The sequence below is a fragment of the Zea mays genome, chromosome 5, assembly GCF_902167145.1.
Source record: "Zea mays cultivar B73 chromosome 5, Zm-B73-REFERENCE-NAM-5.0, whole genome shotgun sequence".
Taxonomy (NCBI): Eukaryota; Viridiplantae; Streptophyta; class Magnoliopsida; order Poales; family Poaceae; genus Zea; species Zea mays.
Window position 1 is genome coordinate 16,862,606 of NC_050100.1, and position 25,269 is coordinate 16,887,874.

The 25,269-nt window shown below is 40.2% G+C and overlaps 2 protein-coding genes across 2 annotated transcripts; one reads left to right on the forward strand and one right to left on the reverse strand.

The window, feature by feature from the left end:
- The first annotated feature begins 4,747 nt into the window (after positions 1 to 4,747).
- On the forward strand, positions 4,748 to 6,315 carry LOC118471944 (protein FAR-RED IMPAIRED RESPONSE 1-like). The gene is made up of 4 exons (XM_035958872.1): positions 4,748 to 4,987; positions 5,189 to 5,700; positions 5,792 to 6,116; positions 6,292 to 6,315. The coding sequence occupies exons 1-4, from the start codon at positions 4,748 to 4,750 to the stop codon at positions 6,313 to 6,315; spliced, it is 1,101 nt and encodes a 366-aa protein (XP_035814765.1).
- A 2,515-nt stretch (positions 6,316 to 8,830) lies between these two features.
- Positions 8,831 to 15,235, reverse strand: LOC103626034 (protein YABBY 2). Its single transcript, XM_008646418.4, has 5 exons — positions 14,767 to 15,235; positions 11,272 to 11,406; positions 10,326 to 10,446; positions 9,297 to 9,382; positions 8,831 to 9,200 (listed from the first exon to the last, which is right to left on the reverse strand). The coding sequence occupies exons 1-5, from the start codon at positions 14,848 to 14,850 to the stop codon at positions 9,087 to 9,089; spliced, it is 540 nt and encodes a 179-aa protein (XP_008644640.2). The 5' UTR covers positions 14,851 to 15,235; the 3' UTR covers positions 8,831 to 9,086.
- Positions 15,236 to 25,269: the final 10,034 nt, after the last annotated feature.

The window sequence follows — 25,269 nt, forward strand, 5'->3', positions numbered from 1 at the left end:
AGCGTATACGACCAAACCACTAATATGATACGGAATGACTAAGATCCTCTGAATGGTAGAAGAAAATATGTAGGAAGAAAATTCCTTATTTCGAGATGTGTAGGTTAGTACATACATGGCTACTTGTCCTCGTTTCGTTTGATCGACTGTATTAGCTACAAGATTTTTCTTTCTCGTAATTATAGTAAGGGTGTATATGACTAAGACATTAATATAGGTGGACGAAGGACTAAATGGCCTTTGAGTGACATAAAGGAAGTATGGGATGAAGAAAATCAATTCTCTTGAGATGTGGCAAGCGTGCACGAGGCTATATCCCATCATTTCATGTTTGATTGAACGGCACTGACCGCAATGCCGCAATTTTTTACCTTCTGTTAATGTCGTATACGATTAAAACACACAGATGAGTAGATTGATTGACCTCTAAATTGGCACAAGAAAATCCAGGAGGGAGAAAATGCCATCAATTGAGACGTGGCAATTGTGCGCGAGGCAATCCTATCGTTCCTTTTGGTTGAATTGTATCGATCACAAGATTTACTTGCTATTTTGTTAAGAGCGGCTGACTAAGATCCTATGAATGGTAGAAGAAAATTTGTAGGAAGAAAATTCCTTATTTCGAGATGTGTAAGTTTGTACATACATGGCTACTTGTCCTCGTTTCGTTTGATCGAACTGTATTAGCTACAAGATTTTTCTTTCTCGTAATTAATTGTAGTAAGGGTGTATATGACTAAGACACTAATATAGGTGGACGAAGGACTAAATGGTCTTTGAGTGACATAAAGGAAATATGGGATGAAGAAAATCAATTCTCTCGAGATGTGGCAAGCGTATACGAGACTATATCTCATCATTTCACGTTTGATTGAACGGCACCGACCACAATGCTGCAATTTATTACCTTCTGCTAATGTGGTATACGACTAAAACACTCCGATGAGTAGATTGATTGACCTCTCTAAATGGCACAAAAAATCCAGGATGGGAGAAACCTCATTGTCACTCCCTGTTCATGGGATAGAGAGAGGAGGACAAACCTCATTGTCAACCATAAGAACATAGCCCCAACATCATTGAGCTATTCCACATAGCTCATTTTCTAATCAATCTTATGTCAACCCAAATTATAACCCTATAGGAGTGGTTTTGACTTCTTCATAAAGAAGAGGGATCCATGGCAAAATTATGACATGTAAGGAGGAAAAATGGTGTGTGCAATGATGCTTTCTCTGTGTGGGAATGGTGGAAGAAGCAACCTACAATGTTATGGATACGACAATGTGATTGATGATTGGTGAGGTAATCTTGTCACTTGAACTGTGCCTCCATGCATGATCCATATGATTGATCGTCTGCAAAAGCAGTGTGTGTTGTTAGGCAATTGATCAGCATATGGCTCAAAGATTTGATGATTGGTCGGCTACTACTTCATGTATCCTCTCCAAAATTTGGTGTTCTACAAGATGCTACACGCATGCATGCTTTGCCTAGACACTTAATGCCTACCTATAGCTTGATCTGAATTGAATGTCCCTCATACTTGTGGATATAACGAGTGTGTGCTTTGATGTATATATATATATATATATATATATATATATATATATATATATATATAGGGACGAGGTAATGGAAGCCCTGGGCTTCCATTAGTACCAGGAAGCCCCAGCCAGGTATAGCCACGTCCCGTACCAGCGGGCGTCCCATCGGGCACGAGTTCTGACTCGAACAGATTTTAGCGTAAAACGTAAACAAAAACAGCGTAAATGATTACGAATTTTAGCGTAAATCATAGATCTGTTTTGAAACTGCGAATGCGGCCCGAAAATTACGGCGTAAAAATCTCGCGCGTCCCATCGTGATCGGGTTCTGACTCAGAAAGATTTTAGTGTAAAACATGAACCAAAACAGCGTAAACGAGTACGAAATTTAGCGTAAATCATATATCTGATTCGAAACCATAAATGGGTCCCGAAAATTACGGCGTAATAATCGCGTGCGTCCGATCGTGCGTGGGTTTTGGCTCAAATAGATTTTAGCGTAAAACGTGAGCTAAAACAGTGTAAATGAGTACACAATTTAGCGTAAATCGTATACATGTTTCGTAACAGCAAATGAGGCCTGAATTACGGCGTGAAAATCGCGTGCGGCCGATTGAGCGCGGGTTCTGGCTCCAATGGATTTCAGCGTAAAACGTGAACCAAAACATTGTAAATTAGCACAAATTTTACCATAAATCGTATATCTGTTTCGAAATGGCGAATGGAGCCCAAATTTACGGCTCCAAAATCGTGCGCCACCGGTCGTGTGCGGGTTCTGGCTCGGACGGATTTAAGCGTAAATCGTGAACCAAAACAACGTAAATGAGTATGAATTTTAGCGTAAATCGTCCATCTGTTTCATAATAACGAATGTAGATCGAATGTATCTCTCAGCGCATGAGATTGTCATAAAATGCATCAAGAAATTTCGTAAATTGGTGTAAGATACAACAAGAAGTGATCTGAGGTAATTGTAGCGTAAAATGCAAGCTAACCATCTACAGGAGAACTGTTTCAGATTTTACAATAAGATATAAAAGATAATTATTCCTGTACTCAGCTATGATAATGTCGTGTTTACATTTTAGCTGTTGGTATATACACACAAAACTCGGTTTCACCATAACACCACTGTTAGCAAAAAACTGAGTTCAAAAGGCTCTTCCAGCTTTCCTAATGTGGAGAAAACCACTGAGGTCCATATCTGCAAACGTAACATGAACTGTTAATATGATCTTTCCTTGTTAATATGTCTTTTCAAGCTTGTTATGACTAACATAACCTAAAGTCTAAACTGAATGCAAACTTGAGTTAGAAGATCATATTACCTATAGCACAAATGTCATGTTATTCTGACTATTTTAGGACCAACAAACCATTTGGAAGCCAAAACAAATCCCTGTTCAATTTGCCTCAAAGCAACATATAAGAAATTACATAGTCAGCTTCTGAATACGTGCACTGCTCTTAAATGAAGAAAACTGGAGCCAGACAAAAAAATAAGTGAAACTATACCCACAAATAACCCAGTGAAATCATAAAGCTAAGGGTGCACATGGATCGGACACAATCGTATATCACTAATATTACATTTGTTTCCAGATTTCTATTCGGATTTGAATATGGATAATATCAACTAGCTATGTCGGATAGGATACAAATGGATATCGACATCATAAACAGATTTATTTGTTCTGATATGGATGCGGTATCGGATGTTAAACATCCAGACTCAAATACGAATGGATCTGAACTCCTCTAAACAAATTCTATGGTTAGAAAATATATTCCAGCAGAAACCCACAACCTCGGAACCCCAAACAGCCCTTGCGGATGGAAATCCACAAACCAGATCCGAAGCTCCCGAACCCCGCCAGCTGCCTTAAGCGCAGAAAACCCCCAAATCGTAACCCCATCAATCGTAGATTCCACAAAATCCACACCCGTCACTAGAGAGACAAGAAAGAGGAATCACAGAGAATTGCCAATGGACCTCGGTGCAGGCGGCGGTCGGCATCTGGCCAATGGAGCTCGGTGCAGGCGGTGACGCAGAGATGCCCGGAGCTGGATTCTTGGTCGGTGATGGCGCGGGAGCAGGAGAGGGTGTCGGAGATGGCATCGTGGAGGAGATATTGGGGCTGGCGCTGGGGTCGGACGAGGAGGCAGAGTAACCGGGGGGCACTGCCGCGTCGAGCCAACGCCGGAGAGCCCCCGTGGTGGCGAGCAGCAGAGCAGGAGATCCGGACGCCGGTGGCCGGTGCCTAGGCAGCTGGCCGAGTCTGCGAATCACCGAGTCTGGAAAGGGCGAGGGGCGAACAGATCTGAGCTAGGAGGCACCTCTGGAACGATGACAGGGAGGCGATCGCCATGGATCTCGTCTATGGGATGCTTGTCCGCCGTGCTCGCTCGTGTCGCACAACAGCCGCCACTGAAACCCTAGTCTCAGCCATCGCGCGGAAGGCCAGGTAGAGCGGTTGGTTTTATACAATGGTACATGAGCGTAAACTTGTGTATAACTAAGCGTAAACATTATAGTGGGTGGACCGGATGGTCGCCTGGTCAACCGAGCGGGTGGTTGGGGCTTCCTGTAGTTAAAAAGAGCCCAGGGCTCTAAATACTATATATATATATAGGGCGATGGTAATGGAAGCCCTGGGCTTCATATAGGTGTGCGGAGCCCCAGCCAGACGAGCCGAACGTGGTCGAACCGAATGGATCGATCCAGGCGGCCCGTTTTAATGCACTACAGTTATGCAAGTATAATAGCTTGTACAAATATGCGTAAACCAACGTGGGCCACGTGTTCGTACGTGGATCGGTGACGTGTAACTCGTAAAAGGGGGAAGCGCATTTAAACAGACAGTTACGACACCGTAAATGTATGTATAAAATTGCATAGATGACTGTTACTCCCCCGATCAGAGCGCCCACGATCAGCGCGGCCACGATCCTAAAATTCAGCGGGTAATGGATATGCGCCGTGAAATATGCATCCACGATATTGGATATACGCTTGGTACAGGGAAAAAAATCATAATCTTCCAGAAAAGTGGAGAGTACGCATCATTTGATAGTCCGCTGCTGGGTGAAGGGCGTATTTGCTCTGGAAGATGGCGGCGCCATGGGGAAACAAGACCATAAGTGAGTATGCGACGCCGACGTCTGTTCATCGACAAAATCAATGCTTGGATATCGTAACAATGGTGCAGGAAGAAGAACAAGGAGGGTACCAGTTAGCGTCAGATGGAATTACGCATACAGAATCAGCTACTGCTGTAGACGCAATTACTCCACCAGCAGCTTTGAGGGCCCCAGGGGTTGATGAACAGACCATATTTGAGGCATCAAGGATGACAGTAAATCAAGGAGGACAGCACCTTAATACTATGCGTACTATTGGTGATCATGAACAGGACACACCAGTGATTCTGCAGAGACATGTAAGTAATATTGAACTGATTTGAATTTTCAGTATTGTACGTTGAATTGTATACAGTATAAGGCAGCTAGAGATGGTGTGACATTCAGTATTTATATTGTGCATACACTGTGAAACTTTTGCCTGAAAATTGTTATGATCTACATACAACATAAAAATATGTAGGGTACCATAGATGATACAATTTATATTTTTTGCACAGGAAGTTACAATTGATCCGAGATTAGTACCTAAAGTTGGTATGACATTCAGTGGGGTGGATGAAGCATATAAATTTTATAGTAGGTATGCATATGAAGTTGGATTTCCATTGAAAAAGTATAGGGAACGGAAAAATTGTAAGTGGTTGAATTGCTCGATGGAAGGCAAAAGATCAGTAAGGGGAATATCAAACCCAAAGGTACGTAGTACCAGTTCGAAACGGACACAATGCAAGGCCGGTATGAAACTTAAAAAAATTTATGATGATGCAAAAGAGACAGTTATATCAGTGCGTATTGATCTGTTGCACTTGGATCATAATCATGAATTTTTTAAAAAGGATACCGAAAAGAATCAATTACAATGCAACAAGACGCATGATCCTGAATACATGGAGTTCATAAGTTCAATGCAAGAGAGTCGAATCCCGCAACATTGTATTATGGATTATGTATCAGAAATGCACGGTGGTCCTGAGAGTGTGCCTGTAACAGCACAGGACATGTATAACCTGTAAGTTTATGATATGTTCCGATTGATATACATAATTGATATTTGCTGATTGTTGTTTCCGCCTAATGCTAAATTTTCACAATAATTTCAGGAAAAAGGCAAAGCAACGAGAAAGAAATGCAAATGATGTGGCAAAGCTACTATCCTTTTTTGCATCCTGCAAAAAGGATAATCCACAATTTTTCTCTGACTTCCAATTGGATAAAGAAGGCAAGATTTTAAGCATATTTTGGTCACATGCAAGCCAGCAAGGGGATTACATTGATTTTGGTGATGCGGTTACATTTGACACAACACATAAGACTAATCTGTATGAAAAATCACTAGGTATGTTTGTTGGTTCAAATCACCACCTACATTGCACTATATTTGCTTTCGCATTGTTGGGGGATGAAACTGTTGATACATTTGAATGTGTATTCAACGCCTTCAAAACATGCATGGGAACCGAAGGGCCACGAGTGATGCTGACAGGTACGACTGATAATAATGAATTAAATGTATATACATCAAATATGGCTTAAATTAGATATTATTTTCTTTATATAACATGGAATAAGATTCGTACAATTTTGTCATATATGTTTGCAGATCAAGATCCTGCAATGCCAGTAGCCCTCGAGAGGGTTTTCCCACACACAATACATCGTTTATGTCTATGGCATGTGCAAAATAGGTATATGCCTTTTCTAAACGAGTTGTATGCAAGATTTGAGGAAATGGACTTTAAGACACGGTTTCAATCTATAATACATCATCCTTTGACTGAGTTGGAGTTTGAGACTGCATGGTCAATGCTACTTGAAGATTTTGATCTGCACGATAACAGTACTCTGGATAAGCTGTATGGAATACGTAAGGATTGGGTGCCTGCTTTTTTTAAAAATCATTATTGTGGTCGAATGTTGTCTACACAGCGTAGCGAAAGCATGAACAGGCTTGTCAAAAGCGCACATGTCGATGCAAATACTGCGCTTCATCAATTCGCCAAGCAAATGATGAAACTTCTACACAGTAGAAAGATGAAAGAGTCAAAAGAAGCAGTGGGAAGCATGGTGAGGATAAAATTGTTATGTCGTATATTGATACTTTAATATAAGTGTAAACTAATTTGCATTATATATGCCACAGGGTCAAAAGGAAACGAACACGCTATACATGTTTGAGATAAGGGTTGCAAGAGCATACACAAGGGCTGTGATGTGTAGATTCCAGGAATCTTTGAAATATGCAACCGCATTCAAGATAATGCACGACGAAGGAGGGGGTGCAAATGATTGGGTAGTGCAACATACAACTAGATCGAATAAAATTGTTTGGGGACAGCACCAATTCAAAGTCACAGCTGATGAAGATGCAGGAAAGTATACTTGTGAATGCAAACATTGGGAACATACAGGTATGGAGTACTAAATAGTAAATATATACATTGAAAACATATAAACAAAATCTTAAGATCGTTATTGTTTTATAGGGCTATTCTGTGTACATGTACTACGCGCGTTTATGCATCTTCAGATTGACCGGATACCGAAAGAATATATTTTACAAAGATACACCACCTCTGCAAGGCAAGATGTTCCGTTTTCAAGAGATGATAGGAATTTGAAGGGGAAGGATGGAGAAACTAAGTCATATAGACAGAAGATGTTGCTTAAAAAGGCAATGAAAGTAGTGCATCATGCTAGTTTATCCAAAGCAGGAAATGATAGAGCCCTAACAGTAATGGATGAGCTTCTCGAAGTACTTTCGCGTTTGGAAACAGATATAGACATTGAGGAAACTTGTGGAACTAGTGGAGGAGATGGTATACAGGTATGTATTGTTTTAATATGTATGTTGTAACATATTATTAATCATATTATATTGATGAGGTGTGAAACAATAAAATCTCAGGACGATGATGAAGCCAATAGAGACAACGAAAAAGATGATGAATTTGACGAAAGAAATAACAAGGTTTGGATCGTACTGTTGTGAATGTTTATTTGTAAATGATGTATAATGATCTTTCATCCAAATTTTCAGGAAATTCAAGACGTATCTAATATACTTGAACAAGGTGTGGCCAATGATCAAATACATATACCAATACGTCCATTAGAAGAGGTAATATCTTTAACAACTTTACTGATTTGCAGTTATACATATACATGATTTATACGTTTGAGTTATTGGGTTATGATTGAGCTTAACAAAATGTGTTGTCAATTACAGGTTAATTTGCATGATCACGCAATAATGAATGTTAGTGGTGTCAGTGAACAAAATGATAATGCCAGAAAGGTAATAATGGTATAAATACTGTATGTTGGACTACATAATATTATATGCTGAGAAGTATTTACTTTTGAATTGCAGAAACTGGAATTTGCAGTCGATGGGATAAGCTTGGCAAGACCAAGTAACTCAAAACCCAAAGGAAGAACAATAAAGGGGAGTGAAGAAAGGGTTATTAAATTGGGAGCAAAAGGTACAAAGAAAATGACCAGGAAATGTCAGAAGTGTGGAATTGCTGATGGTCACAACAGTAGGACATGTTTGTCAATGGAGGAAAATAGACAAAGGTTGGCAAGCCTTGCTGGACGTAAGAGAGGACGACCTCCAGGATCTAGGAACAAGGGTGGCAGTAAAGCTCCTGATTGGAATGAGACAACAACATCAAAAAAACACGCAAATGATTTCGATAGTAGTGAGTCAGACAGTGATTAGACTGTTGTATGAGATACGATTAATTTGTTTTTTACAATAAACCTTGCTTGTTTGGCAACTGATTTATATAGAGGTGGATATTGAAATCTAATAAATGGTGCATATATTGCTTAATAATGTTGCGTAACTGGAACTACAAAACATCGTAGATAACTTGTGGGATGATCGTATAATTTGTAAACTATATACCAGTACTGTTGATAACGACAGCAGTGAGTCAGGCGCGCGAGTAGTCTGTTGTATCTGATACGAATAATCTAAGATATAAAGTTGTTGAAATCTGATAAATAGAGCGTATATTGCTTACTAATGTTGCATAATTTGAAGTAGGAAACATCGTATATAGCCTGGATGATACTCGCATATAAACAGATGGTAATATTAAGGAATGAGGTATACATATAACATCTTCAGAACATAAAAACAGATCATATTTAAAGCACACAGAAGTGAAAACATATGATGTTCACATATTCGCAACATAACCATAAGTATCCAGCCAACTAAAGTTCACAGAAAGAACCTGGGTAACACCCCTAAGACAAAGTAGCATGACAATTGTTCTGAAACAGCACATATAAGGAAGCTTCCTACAATTGTTAACTGACAATAATGGCCAAAATACCACAGTACGGTACATTGCCCACACCATTGCTTAGTTCTGACATATTTCACTAATTGCGCGCAAACATAAATCTCTGGATATCTAATGGAAGTGGCAACACCTTGTTGATGCGATGGAATGTGAGTTGATGAAGGGCATGAGCACGTAGGTCTCGGGAATTGTCCTGCAATAAAAGCATAGCGTGCATTAGACACGTCTATAGCTAACATGTACAACTGATGGCAACCGGATTATAGAAACAGTTAGCACAGTCACTTACTGGTTGATTGAAAGAAGATATGACACCTGCATTGTGATCATAAGACTTCATGTAACTCATCACAAAAAATCCACAGTCATTTGACCCTGTCCTCATTGTTGGGCAGTTAGATGGCATATCCAATGGAAAATTACCAAGCATAATGGAAAGGAATAGATCTCATTGATAGTAGATGGTTTTCAAAGTGAAGAGAAAGGTTGATGGTTTAATTTAGTGCATAGACTTAAAGCTAGACTTGTCACAAAGCAAAAGTATGCTATTGATTATCTTGATACATTTTGTCCAGTTATCAAACCAACAACAATCAGAGTCATCCTATCACTTGTAATCTCTCAAATATGGAGCATGAAACAAATAGGCATTCAGAATGCATTCTTTGCATTGGGTGCTTGAAGAAGAGGTGTATATGAGACAACCTCCTAGTCGCAATGATCCAACAAGACCTTTGAAATATATTTGTAGGCTCGAGAAGTCACTCTATGGGCTAAAACAAGCACCAAGGGACTAGCACTCAAGAATGATAAGAAAACTACATGAACTTGGCTTCAATCTTTTAGTTGCAGATGCCTCACTATTTGGTTCAAACAAGCTGGGATATTAGTCTGCATGCTAATTTATGTAGATGAAATAATTATTGTTAGCTCATCTACTAACTCAACCACAAACAAACTGAGCAAGGAGTCAAAGTATAATTTTACAGCAAAAGACTTGGGTCCTCTGACCTACTTTCTTGTAAAATAGGTAAAAAGTGAAAAGGCGTCTTACTGTCTCAAAAGGTGATATGCTCTTGATCTACTAAAAAGGCTAAGGTGAACTACTGTAAACCCATTGCAACACTAATATGACATCAACCGGGAAATTGTTAAGGAATCAAGGAAACACATTATTGAATAAGGAAGGGCAGCACTTCAGATATCAAATAATAGGTCAGATCACCTTTATCTGTAGTGAATACAACCGGCCGGTTCTAACATAGAAGAATATATAGAGCAGTAGCATACACATGCATGTATGAATCAATAAGCTTACCGCGCACGTGCAGCATATGATCCAGATCACCTTTCGCTGACAGCGTCGTTGGCATGCGGTACGAAGGTGCGTACTCAGGGTAATTTTCAGTAAAACCCATATTTTGGACGGTGAAATTCTCCTGCCGCCAATCGAAACAATTAATGATCATGTTATCAATGTGAAGCTCCTTTTTTCAAGCGAATAATTGAGACTGTGCATATATATAGTGTTTTTCCAGCATGTAGTATGTATCATCAGAAAGGTTTAAAGTTAGGCCCTGTTCCAATCTCTCGAGATAAACTTTAGCAGCTTTTTTTAGCTACTTTTAGCCATTTGTAATCTAAACAGGAAAGCTAATGGTGGTAATTGAAACTAAACTTTAGCACTTCAATTCATATAACTAAAGTTTAGCAGGAAGCTAAAGTTTATCCCGTGAGATTGAAACAGGGCCTTAGATACAGTCGGACAGAGAGTGTGCTACAGATAACCGTCCCTGCAGCTAGGTTCATGTCATGCATGGCGAGGGCTGATGATATATGCATCTGGTTCAGAAGCATGTGCAAGCTCTAAATTAAAGCTCTTTCATGTGAGAAAGCAGCAGTGCTGGTCAGATCCTTTGGTTTGTCTCTACTGTAGAAAGGCATTGGATGAACGTGACATGACCCATGCATGCATGCACATTGACATATAGTGTGGCTTTTATCTGCTATATACTACCAGCTAGCTATACGTTTCTCTGAACTTTGCAGACATGAATTATTGTTACAATTAATTTTGAAGCAAATCAACGGCAATTAAAAGGGTTTGTATGTATTAGCTCTTCTAGCTTAGAAGGAGTTTAGAACTAGCAGGACTGTGTCTCTTCATATATTTCATGCACACACAGATCATGCATTGCACGGACGACGACTACTAATTAGTATATATAGTGTGTTTCTATATATTATTTCACACTAATTCCAACCTGCTGCTGGGAGTAGTGGTGGTTCTGGACAGGAAGTGATTGGATGAGTCCTCTCAAGTTCACCGACAGCAGGCTAGTGCAGTGCCCACAACGGACTGTGACGATGTTCAGCATGCTGTGACTCGGGACACTGACCTGCAGATTTGACGAAGGAGAATGAAGCATGCTTTCGAAGAACAAACACACATGTACAAAACTAAACTAAAAAGAATGCCCCACACACACACACACACACACACACACACACACACACACACACATATATATATATATATATATATATATATATATATATATATATATATATATATATATATATATATATATATATATATATATATATATATATATATATATATATATATATATATACTTTCTGAACAAGGATCGAGCGTCGATCGACTTCTGCAGATGCATGCATGAATATACAAATATAATAACGCACCAAACAAAGCTATATGTAACTGTGGCTTTTCCTTTTTGCACAGCACAAAGCATGGTGGAGAACCGCCTTCTCTCTCTTTCCCTTTTCCTGTTACCCATGGCTGCCTGCGAAACTGTTGCTCCATGACTTTTATCAGCGCTCTGCTGCTGCTGAGCCTGAGCAGAGACCACTACTACAAGTGGGCCACTCTTTTAATTTTATTTATTTTCCCAGTAGTAAACAAACACGTACTGGTTCATTCCCTTTCTCTTTCCATCTATTAACAGTATTTTCATTTGCACCAAAACTGTTGGTGCAGTGCACATCAGTACTCTGTGCCAGCCATACTTTGTTTGATTCGTCCTCACTCACGCGCGCTGGCCTTTTTTTTTTTTTTGTGCGCACAAACTCCGTCGTCCCATGAGACGATCTTAAGCTAGGATTGAACAAGTGCCCTACTACAAATGATTGTGCGTACGTGCTCCATGCATGAGCGGACGAGGTGAAATCTGTCACATGATGGGAGCTGTTGTGACGCCTAGCTGCTCTAGCTAGCTATACAATGCGTGCATGTGATGCGATGTGTGATCTGATTTTATAGAGAACGTACGTACTCATAATAATCCATGCATATATGCATTTGCTCATATCGACCGCCGTCTCTGACACATGCTGTGCACACAAAAACGGCACCGAAAGAATATATTTGGGCAGAGTTTAGAGGGATCAGAAAGACGCAGGAGACAGTGACAATTCATGCAGGAGCCACTTTGGCACACGGGCATGTGCAATATGTTTTGCATATATTAGTGGGGTCATGCAGGGGATTCAACAAAGATCGATCGACTTCCTTTTTATCTTTGCATTGGCTAAGGGGAGAGAGAGAGAGAGAGATGGCATTGGAGTTGCAAAAAAAGTACTGCCACTTCTTCATACTTCAGCCAAGGCAAGATCTCTTGCGAAAGATATGATCTTGCTCTTAGCTACTATAGTGTCTCACTGCACTGGTTGCATGTATTAATTTAGCAGGCATGTATCTAAACTTGTGCATTGCATACATGCAACAAAATGTAAACAGCCAAACAAAGTGTCACTAAAAGCGGCTTATTGCCTATGCAGAAATTAAGAAAACTGATATCAGGGACATTGCATACGTTACAGTACTAGCTTGGCCGGGTTATGCTGCATCAACACTCTAATGTAGCTAGGCTGAGGCTAATGCAAGACCCATAGTATATATGACACACACTATTAGCATTACACATTTGTGTTTGATTGAGTATTCAGTGTAGGATCCCTACCATTACTAAAAGACATTGGGTATTACGTTCAAGCGTAGAGAGAACGGAACATAACGTGTGAATGATAGAATAGGCCATTTCATGCAAGAGCTCAGCATGCATGCCGAATTAGATCCTGTACTTGACTATATGCTGTACAATACAAGAAGAAATCTGTACTCGTCGATGTATGGATAAATTCTAAGCATAAATTCTATACAATGCAATTTGATGCATGTATCGTACTTGGTGTTTAAATAAATGCTTCCTTTATCGGAAAAAATAGGGAATTATTTGAATTTTGTATCGGGATGAAGTCACCCTGCAGGCCTGCAGTACACTATATACGGGTGTGTTTGGTTTGTGGAGTCACTCTATGCTTCATGAGATGATGCATCATAAGTTTATTCCATCAATTTTGGTGGAATCAACTCACTCCTCATGTATATACTAATTATTAGCTTATAAGGAATGAGGTGGTGATGGATCAACCCATTCTATTCCACAAACCAAATAAAAAAGTGAGGAGTGAGAAGAAGATAGATTACTTTATTCCTTAAACCAAACACATTATACATGTATACTGCTTCAGTACATTGTTACGTTCTTCCTCTATTATTCCAGTAAATGGTTTTGATCTTAATTTAGAGCACTCCTTAAACTTCTCCATAATGGATTTTTTTTTTGTTCCATGAATAAAAAGTAGCAACGTTTTACAGCAGATATAATTGGCCCATATATATTACTAGTATATCACGGCTTAGCTTTATGTGAGGAGGACGAGGAGGGTAATAACACATGGTTTATTAATTATTATAGAACATAAAAATTACATATCCACGTAATAACAGGTTACACATACTAAATTTTTTATCGACTTAACAGTTATTATTGCATGCGCCCTTTGTTGCAGTTCAGGTAGGAAATTAATGCGTAGATCTAACGCCCGATATATTGTGTTTTAAGTAGTACCTGAAACTAAAGCACGGGACTGGTTATGCACGAAGCTATACATCATGCATGATGCATACACACCAGGCAAACGAATAATCTAAATTTGCTATACTTGAGATCTAATAGACCACCTCTCACTCTCAACAATGATGATAATTTCCTACAGAAGGCGAGAATGCTTGAAAATTTTGCGAGTATATATGGAATTATCAAAAAACCATATTCAAAAGGAAGTATGCGCATGTGTGCATGTATATGTAGTGGAGTAAGCACCTGCGCCTGTTGCTCACTAGCTAGTAGTTTCCTCTAAGCTAGACAGCTATTAATCACGTTGTTCCCAAGATTTGATCAGAGGAAAAGGCGCGAGAAGCACCCCAAATTTCAATATGTCTGCTGACCTTTACCACTTCTCCTCCCATGCATATCCATGGTGAAAGAGTATAGCAGTCAAATTGGAAAGGTACAAGAGAAGAGATCGAGCTTCAGATCAAGTTGAAAAGAAAAGTAAGAATTCAATAACGCACTCCGGCCGGCCGAAAATAACGATTATTGAAGCTAGGACGACAAGGGACGGGAGTGATTCAGAAATTTCATTCAACCTTTACAAAACAATTTAGAGCAAAAAAAGTAAAGAAGAAGAAGATGAAATCCAGCAAGAGGGACAGCCAAATCCTACAAAATAAACTGTATGATGCATGCGCGCGCGCAGCCAATCATTTCATGTGCATCTCCCTTTTGTAGATCTGCACTTCAGAGGCATGCATGCCGATCGAGAACTGGGAATTCAAAGGAGGGAGGGGAACAAACAGAGAGATGAGATCAGATGGGGTTGTTTACCGCGAGAATTGTGTTGCAGAAGTTGCAGTGCACGTAGCACACATGCTCCGGCACCGGCGCGATCTGCAGGGGCGCCGACGACATTGCTTCGGCTCGCCGTGGGCTATGCAAACAACCGATCGACGACGAGAGCGAGCACTAGAGGAAGCTAGCTCAAGCGGCCGGGGCGACGATATACACAGGCACCAAGCAAAAAGGACGAGTAATCAAGGACCAGATGTCGAGAGGTCAGATAGGATTGGACGATATATAGGATCGAGTAGCAAACCAGCAGGTGCGTACAGCCTACATCAACAACCTAATTTGTAAATACGGAGATATGTGTAAAGGTGAGAGGAGAAATCGAACTACTGATTTCTTTTTATTTGTGTCTGTGTGTGTGTGTGAGAGAGAGAGAGAGAAAGCAGTAGTGGCTTTTCTGATCTGGTTCGTGTGAAGGGGTTGATGTGGGCTGCGAAATGCCACAATGAATTGCTGGGGCACCGGCACGTCGCTGTGTCTAGAAGGATTCTCTATGTCCGACTACTCAGCAGCCAGCAGCAGATTCATTCAAAACGAATTGTCTTCCTCGGCGCTGGTCCAAATAATTTCTGTATTATTTTGTCCTACTAGTCCATTATATTAAACAGCACTCTTCCGCATACACGAGTGTTTTTAAGTAAAACAGACAAGTGTTAGAACGAAATCCATGGATAAAATAACATAGGACCATATGTCCAATCTATTCATATTCTACTACAATACTTTAGTACCCATCCCTCCATTCTAAACGGTAAGTGAAAGCATTTAGGCCCCTTGTTGGTTTTGATGATTAATGACAACAAAAAAATTTTGTGACTAACTTGTGTTTTGCAGCTATATGGTAAGTAAAGTCACAAATGCAGGAATTTAGGCTACGACAAGTGAAAACAACCCGACCAATGAAAATCGACGCGACAGATGAAAAAGAAGGATCAAAAGCTGAAGGATTATGTATTATAAGCGTCGAATGAGTTGCCGCACACTTAGTATAGAGTTGAGACCTTTTATTTTGGTTTTGGTCGTACTATATATAAAGAGGGTTGTGGATGAGTAACTTGACCTATGCATGTCTAGTGTAGTGTTGTTGCATCCACAGTTCCACACACATAAAACAATGCTAGCTGTCACTAAGTAGCCCACACAAAGTATGAAATCAAATCTGAATTAAAAAACTTAAGTTAGAAAAGAATTAGAGTGTGTCTAGGTGCATCGGACCGGTCCGATGGCACGGACCACACATCCAGAGAGCACTTTTCTGTGCCTCGGCTGAGATGGGGCGCCAGATCCACCGAATCGTCTACGCTGAGAGCATGTAATTAGGCGTAGTTCACCTTGGTGCACCTGACCCTCTTACTGTAACGACTAGTTTACATAGTAGGCATCAAGTCTGTTACCATGTTTGGTCGGTACCGAGTTTTATACGAGTCCAACTCTCTATGTTTACAAGCATATATTCTTATCTGTTGAAATCTTTCTCATGTCTCTTGTTTTGATGAGATCTTTACCATATTTGTATTTCTAGAATCCTCTTATTTCTGCCCGATCTTGATCGTCGAATCCTTGGCCTCATGGCTGAGCCCATGGACCCTTCTATAGAGTCTCCTATCCATGAAGTTTGATTTAGATACCCTCGCATTGCTTTATTACAGACGACATAAGTTCTCTGGCCATGATCGAATGTGCGTATATGGCGCTTGTCCAATACAGTATATGAGTAGATCCGGGCATAGATAATCCAATCCGAGGGACGATCATCGGAGACTTCACCGTTGCTTTAGCAACACGGCAATTACCGACGTTCAAAGGCAGATCCAAAGAGGGGTAAAGTGGGCCATGGCATGTCCATCCAATACCTTTATACATTCTTTTATGCCGAATGATTATTTACTGTTAAGTGTAGGAAAAAATTAAGTTTTAGATAGCATAAAGTCTTGTTCTAAACCTCTAAAAATAATAGATAGCGGCTAAAATAAGTTGAGAGGTTTAGAATGGAACAACTAATTGTTAGCTATATCCCCTCAAATAAGCATTAGTTGTTAGTTGTCCCAACCCAACAAAAACCAGTTAACAATTAGCTCTAAAGATTTGGAACATAACATAAAACAACCTTGTCATGAGCCTCCTCGCCGGATCCTCTCTGACCCTAATATTCACCACCTAAGCCAATTTGTCCGCTGCCCCGTTTCTGCCACTGCTCGACCTCGCTCCTTTCTGACGCCGATCCACCCGACAATCCAAATCTCGCTCATCGCAGATGTAACCCATCCTCGACACTCAGCGAGTTTGGCGAACCAGCAAACTCTGACTCTCATGCATGTGGTCTTTCTGGCCTCCCATAAATTCACGTCCTGTGTCCGCCACTCCCGACGTTTGTGTCTAGTACGAAGAAGAAACTAGTGAAAGTATCGCGTTCGCCATGTCATCGGCCTCGCCTTTATTCCAGCTACGTAGCTGCGGTTTGCGATATCGTCACTTGCATTGGGATCCAGCGTCCATCTCATACTGACCACCATGAATCTTGTAGCGGCGACGCCGCCCGGCAGCAGCAGAGCCACATTTTAAAACTTGACTATATCAGGTGTTAAGAATTATTGCACGTAGGCTACTCGATTGATGGCAGATTGGCATGCATATGGGGCGCTGCTAGGTGCATGCAATGCGAGTTGATCTCCAAATTTGATGGATGCATGCCGGGGGCCCGGGCCCGGCCCATCGCTCGATCGGTACTCAGTGACCACTGACCACGAGAAGGCGCGCCCCATGTGCTGTGTCATCGCGTACGTCCACCCTATGCGGCTTGGTCCAGTTTCCAGATGCATGGATGCACAGAGCCACAGGGCTAGCTACTACGTACGTACGGGGTACGCCTTTATGCATGCATCGTATTCATTCCAATATGTGATTCATCTCCTGATTGGTTCCTATATTTTTGTTTAGCTAGAGGATTCGAATTCTGGTCTGGTCACTTAGTATAAAAAACTTGATATAAAAACTAAGAGCTAAAATGAATATTATTTGATATATATGTTTTATATATGTCTAGAACTGTAGATTCATTATTATCTATTTGAATATCGATATAAAAACTAATAGCTAAAATGAATAATATTTTGTGATGAGGGAGTAGTATATACTACCCAAAGTAATTGTGTGTCACTATTATTGCCATGTCAGTATGTCACTATTGTTGTTATTGGTCTTTTTTTCCCATGCATGCCTTGAGGAAGGCAGCATCTGACAGAACACTCTCGAACATGTTACCAGCAACGTATACTTTAGGGCGATATCAGCGGGAGCACCAACAATGACGGTTGGGAGATTCAACAGGCGCGCGGGGACTCCTTATAGATGTCAAAATGGATTAGGTTTGTCGGGCGGCCCAAAACCCGACACGGGTTTGGCCTGGCACGAACCCATCACGGCACGTACTGAACCGGGTCTATACCGGCCCAGCCCGATCAGCGGGCCCGTGCCGGCCCGGCCCGGTCAGCGGGTCGTGCCTAGACCGAAGGCGTGACACGACGGGCTAGGTCCGGCACGGATCGATTTTATTTTTTTTCTATTTTTTCATATAAATACATATATCATACTTGAATATAGAGTATAAAACATAAGAAACATGTGTTTTGTTGGTTATGTGGTTGTAAATAAATATTTAGAACAAATAAATATGGTTTAAACCATAAAAAATGCATACTTTTAGGATATTTTTATCATTTAAATGTCATATATTGTTATGAGCCTGTTAGGCCCGTCGGGCCGTGGGCCGGCCCGACACGATTATTAACCTTGCGGGCCGTGCTTGAGCCTCGCTTGGGGCCCGTGGGCCGGCACGGCACGGCCCGCTAGCTAATGTGGGCCGAGCCGGCACGGTCCTAATCCGTGCCGGGCCTAGCCGTGCTCGGGTCGGTACGGCCCGCCCATTTAGACATCTATAGGACTCCTTCATAGTGGTTTGTGTGGCGCCACAGCCACGGATGGTGGACTCGTGTCTCGTGCCTCGTGCCTTGTGGGCGCGCGGTCGAAGCCTCGAAGGAAAATGTCGAACGGTCCTAGGGTGGGGTCTTGGTGGGCCTAGTTTAGGGTGTGTCATGATCCATGTGGACCCGTGTGGGTCCGCCCTGTCTGTTACCAAGACACAATACAAACAAGTTTTTTCATTCCTATAAAATTCATTCCATCTTATTTTTTCTCTCTCTCTCTCTCTCTCTTTATTTATACTATGCGACATTGGCCCTGTTTGGTACAGCTGCTGCTTGTTGAAAAAGCAGCTTATCTGAGAAGTTGATAAAAGCAACTTCTGCTTGTTGACTGATTTTAGTATATTCTGAGAAGCAGCTGAACTGATAAGCTGCTGCAGAAGCTACCTGTTTGACAGAACTTCTGCTTAAATTTATGAAAAAGCTGAAAATAAGCTGTGCCAAACAGGGCCATTAGCTTATTTAATATCTATAAAACTTTCGATAAGATTGGCCTCGTAGTACAAACATTGTTTTTCCTTTTTTATCTTTTTTTTTAAAAAAAATGTGTGCTGAGATCCACGGTAGTGCTCTACGGTGGATCGGAGCAAATTCTGCTAACCTAGTCCTCAAGTAGGTCTCATCTTAATTAGCACACACACAAAGCCAAACGTTTGCAGCGTTAGTTTTTGGGTGTTGCCAAGAAGAGCGCGGAAACCAACAGACATACGCGGCACGCTGGAACAGTGTTTTATGGGTACAGACCTAGAACTAGCCTCAAGTTGAGCACCAGGTGCATACAAATTTAAAAATATTTAAAAATATTTAGAAATAAGTCAATCTCAGTGGGAGTTTAATTAATGGCCGGCCTGTTTTTAAGATTCATAATTTTTTATCTCACGAGCAATTATAATAAGATGATGTATTACATTTACGGTGATGTAAAAGAAAGAGAAATAAAGAGAGAAGAAAAGCATGTTGTTCACTAGTAGTAAAGTGGACTGGCTGCTCATGGACTCAAAAACTTTGTAAGAGAAAGATATATGACAAGTATTAAATATACAGCTTGTATTATTAGAGAGTTATCATATATGTGACTAGCTTTTAATTGGCTATATGTGACATGACCACATCGTCATAATGCCCACTATAAGTTATATATTGTTAACCTTGCTATAAAGTATGCAACATCAGTTTATTTAATGTCCATTGAAATTTTATTAAGATTAGCCTCATATTAGTACAAACGTTTCCCCCTTTTTATTTATTGTGCTGAGTTCCACGTGAGTGCCCTACGGTGGAGCAAATTTTGCTAACCTACGTACTCCTCACGTGGGTCTCATCTTAGCACAGCACACAAAGCTAGCTAAACGTTGTGGTTGCTCTAAAAATGGCCATATATAACTCATGGCTCCAAATAAAGTCCAAATGATGTATTGTTTGTCACATTGTTTGAAGCTAGACACATGTATATTTGCAATGATATAGTGTGTAGTATATGAATGTTGAAGCCACACAATAATAATGTTCTTTCGGGCCGGGTCTACTAGTAGCAATTAATAATTCTGCACACTTCTTGTGACTTTATCAGTGTCCATACTGTACTATTAACGGTAAATGTTAATTAAAAAAGACTTGTATGACTGAAACTCTGAAAGGCGACGATTTCCGTGCCTCCGTTTTTATTTACATGCGGTATTAGGGCGCCGTTTGGTTCCTTTACGATGTATTTGGTTTGAGGTTAAAGTAAGAGGAGGTGACGGTGACACCGTCTTCTTAATTTTTTGGGATCACGCCACCACCAAAAATTACTCCGGTGTTCACCTAGTCCCTACGTGACTCTCATTCAAACAATATAGAAACTATGGCCACTCCCTTCCATCACTCTTTGTACATCCAATCAAACACATCCTTAGTCACGTGACTAAACTTTAGTGAGTCACTAAACTACCCCGTTTAGTTTCAGTAACTAAATCTGACTAAACAATATTAATTGGTGCGAATAATAACTATATTATCCCTATTAATTAGTGGATGATTGCTGCACTAAGAAAGAGGATAGGTCAAATGAGGTAAAAATCATACTTTAGTCCCTTTTAGTCACCCCTTGGTGACTAAAGAATTTAAGTTTAGCCATACCACTTTAGTCACCATGTTTACTTCTTTAGGGACTAAAAGTGACTATTAGTCACTCCAAACCAATGGGCCTAGGCTTATCCTATAAGCGCAATATTTATATTTTTTACTATAGATTGTGTAAAGGGGTGTTTGGTTTATAGGGACTAAACTTTAGTCTCTTCACTTTATTCCATTTTAGTTCATAAATTGTTAAATAGGGAAACTAAAATAGAGTTTTAGTTTATATATTTAATAATTTAGGGACTAAAATGGAATAAAATGAAGAGACTAAACATTAGTCCCTAGAAACCAAACACCACCTAAGCATATACACATAGGTTTATATATGTTTTACTATAGAGATTTTTTTTTTTGAGGAATCGGTTCGCGGTGTTGGCCCTTTTCACCGCATGCATGTGCCAGCTACCCTACCGACAAAAGGCTAGAATATAGTATAGATGTATCTACCAATAATTCGTTAGTGGTCCGTTAAGTTGTGCAGCTAGCTATCTATCGACGACTGTGGCTACCGGCTATCGGCCACGAGTGGACTGGACGCAGCTTCGCAATTATTCGGAGAGTACCGGCTGTCGCTGGAGGAAGCGGTGGCGACAATGACAAACCGACGATGACACGACGGTGAAGAAGATGGAGACAGCAGCTAATATATTATTAGCCCAGCGATTCTTTCTTCTTTCGATATTATATTATTCTCCACAGCGGCTGGCCGGGCTAGCTATATACTAGTTGTAGCATAGCATAGTACGCTCGTCTTGTCAATTATTAGCCTTTCTCTCTCTTTATCATAAGCTCACTCCTGCCTGACATGTGGCCAATCGTCAGTGGTCCTCATTTCCTCTCTTAATTAGGGCACTTTTTAGGATTGAGCTAGCAAATTTTATTCAAAAGACATTGCTACCTTAATTTTAAACTATTAGATTTTTTGCATTTTAAGTGCATAGCCTCTTTATTTCCTTCTATATATATAGAGAGAGAACGGTTTTTATTCAAATCACTCTCCAAATTAGAATTTAGAGGTCTATTATATTTATATATTTATATATATATAAAGTCTTAGACATGTTCTAACATACTATTATATATAAAAAGTCTTAGACATGTTCTAACATACTATTCAAATCACTCTCCAAATAACTAGCTTTAATCCGAAGTGAACAACTCTTAAGAGATTAGAGTGTTATATATATATATATATATATATATATATATATACCTCTCGCAGCCTCTTGTTGACGTGCTCTAGCTTAATCTACAATGCACTACAACGCATGTATGTGTTGTCTCCGTCCACACACGATGTTCACACTGCATACACATAAAAGACCAGTAAAAATTACTTATGCGTTGCTTCGAGAAGAAATCCCAACAGCTACATGAATAAACCTAGGTAATGCATGCGCGCTCAGCTATCATCGTCAGGATTCTGTTTCGTTTATTCTCGTACTTATTATTTACACTTGTTAATTAGAGGTGATAGATGGTTGTTAATTCTTAATTGATGATCGATGAACGGTTATGTGGTTTTTAGAGGAGAAGAAACTCTTCCAAGCCCATGATGCATGCCAAGGACGGCGGAGCGCGTCTCTACCTAGCTTGTGTCACGTCTGTCATGCAAGATGATGGATCATTGAAGGGTGAGGGGGGCCTTTACAGATAGAGTCCTCAGCGTACACAGGGTCGTTACCTCTATCGCTTCGTTTGATTGAATTGTACCGTTTTCAATATTTTTCCCTTATTATTCTATTATTAAGGGTGTATATAGGACCAGAATACTGAATGTGGCTTTGAGTGACAGAAAGAAAATATGAGAGGAAGAAAACCAATTCTCTCGAGATGTGGCGAGCGTGCACGCATGAGACTATATCCCGTCATTTCATGTTTGATTGAACGGCACCAACCACACTGCCACAATTTCTTACCTTCTGTTAATGTCGTATATATACGACTAAAACACTTCGATGAGTAGATTGACCTCTAAATGGCACAAGAAAATCAATGAAGGGGGGGAAATGCCATCAATTGAGATGTGGTGATTGTGCACGAGGCAATCCTATCGTTCCTTTTGGTTGAATTGTATCGGTCAAAAAAAATTTCTTGCCATTCTAATCAGAGCGTATACGACTAAAGCACTCACATGGTAGAGTAGACAGACTAACTATGATCCTCTAAATGGTAGTATAAAATCTGGGAGAAAGAAAATTCATTATTTTGAGATGTGTAAGTTTGTACATGCATGGCTACTTGTCCTCGATTCGTTTGATCGGACTGTATTAGCTACAAGATTTTTCTTTCTTGTAATTGTAGTAAGGGTGTATATGACTAAGACACTAATATAGGTGTACGAAGGACTAAATGGTCTTTGAGTGACATAAAGGAAATATGGGATAAAGAAAATCAATTCTCTCGAGATGTGGCAAGTGTGCACGAGACTATATCCCATCATTTCATGTTTGATTGAACGGCACCGACCGCACTGCCGCAATTTCTTACCTTCTGTTAATGCTGTATACGACTAAAACACTCCGATGAGTAGATTGATTGACCTCTAAATGGCACAAGAAAATCCAGGAGGGAGAAAATGTCATCAATTAAGATGTGGCAATTGTGCACGAGGCAAACCTATCGTTCCTTTTGGTTGAATTGTATCGGTCACAAGATTTACTTTCCATTCTGTTAATAGCGTATACGACCAAACCGCTAATATGATACGGAATGACTAAGATCCTCTTAATGGTAGAAGAAAATCTGTAGGAAGAAAATTCCTTATTTCGAGATGTGTAGGTTAGTACATACATGGCTACTTGTCCTCGTTTCGTTTGATCGAACTGTATTAGCTACAAGATTTTTCTTTCTCGTAATTATAGTAATGGTGTATATGACTAAGACACTAATATAGATGGACAAAGGACTAAATGGACTTTGAGTGACATAAAGAAAGTATGGGATGAAGAAAATCAATTCTCTCGAGATGTGGCAAGCGTGCACGAGGCTATATCCCATCATTTCATGTTTGATTGAACGACACTGGCCGCAATGCTGCAATTTTTTTACCTTCTGTTAATGTCGTATACGATTAAAACACACAGATGAGTATATTGATTGACCTCTAAATTGGCACAAGAAAATCCAGGAGGGAGAAAATGCCATCAATTGAGACGTGGCAATTGTGCACGAGGCAATCCTATCATTCCTTTTGGTTGAATTGTATCGGTCACAAGATTTACTTGCTATTTTGTTAAGAGCGGCTGACTAAGATCCTATGAATGGTAGAAGAAAATTTGTAGGAAGAAAAATCCTTATTTCGAGATGTGTAAGTTTGTACATACATGGCTACTTGTCCTCATTTCGTTTGATCGAAATGTATTAGCTACAAGATTTTTCGTTCTCGTAATTAATTGTAGTAAGGGTGTATATGACTAAGACACTAATATAGGTGTACGAAGGACTAAATGGTCTTTGAGTGACATAAAGGAAATATGGGATGAAGAAAATCAATTCTCTCGAGATGTGGCAAGCGTGCACGAGACTATATCTCATCATTTCACGTTTGATTGAACGACACTGACCACAATGCTGCAATTTATTACCTTCTGCTAATGTGGTATACGACTAAAACACTCCGATGAGTAGATTGATTGACCTCTCTAAATGGCACAAAAAATCCAGGATGTGAGAAACCTCATTGTCACTCCCTGTTCATGGGATAGAGAGAGGAGGACAAACCTCATTGTCAACCATAAGAACATAGCCCCAAAATCATTGAACTATTCCACATAGCTCATTTTCTAATCAATCTTATGTCAACCCAAATTATAACCCTATAGGAGTGGTTTTGACTTCTTCATAAAGAAGAGGGATCCATGGCAAAATTATGACATGTAAGGAGGAAAAATGGTGTGTGCAATGATGCTTTCTCTGTGTGGGAATGGTGGAAGAAGCAACCTACAATGTTATGGATATGACAATATGATTGATGATTGGTGAGGTAATCTTGTCACTTGAACTATGCCTCCATGCATGATCCATATGATTGATCGTCTACAAAAGTAGTGTGTGTTATTAGGCAATCGATCGAGCATATGGCTCAAAGATTTGATGATTGGTCGGCTACTTGAAAGTCGCCTAGAGGGGGGGTGAATAGGGCGAAACTGAAATTCTCAAAAATAATCACAACTACAAGCCAGGTTAGCGTTAGAAATATAATCGAGTCCACGAGAGAGGGTGCAAAACAAATCGCAAGCGAATAAGGAGTGAGACACGTGGATTTGTTTTACCGAGGTTCGGTTCTCGCAAACCTACTCCCCGTTGAGGTGGTCACAAAGACCGGGTCTCTTTCAACCCTTTCCCTCTCTCAAACGGTCCCTTGGATCGAGTGAGCTTTCTC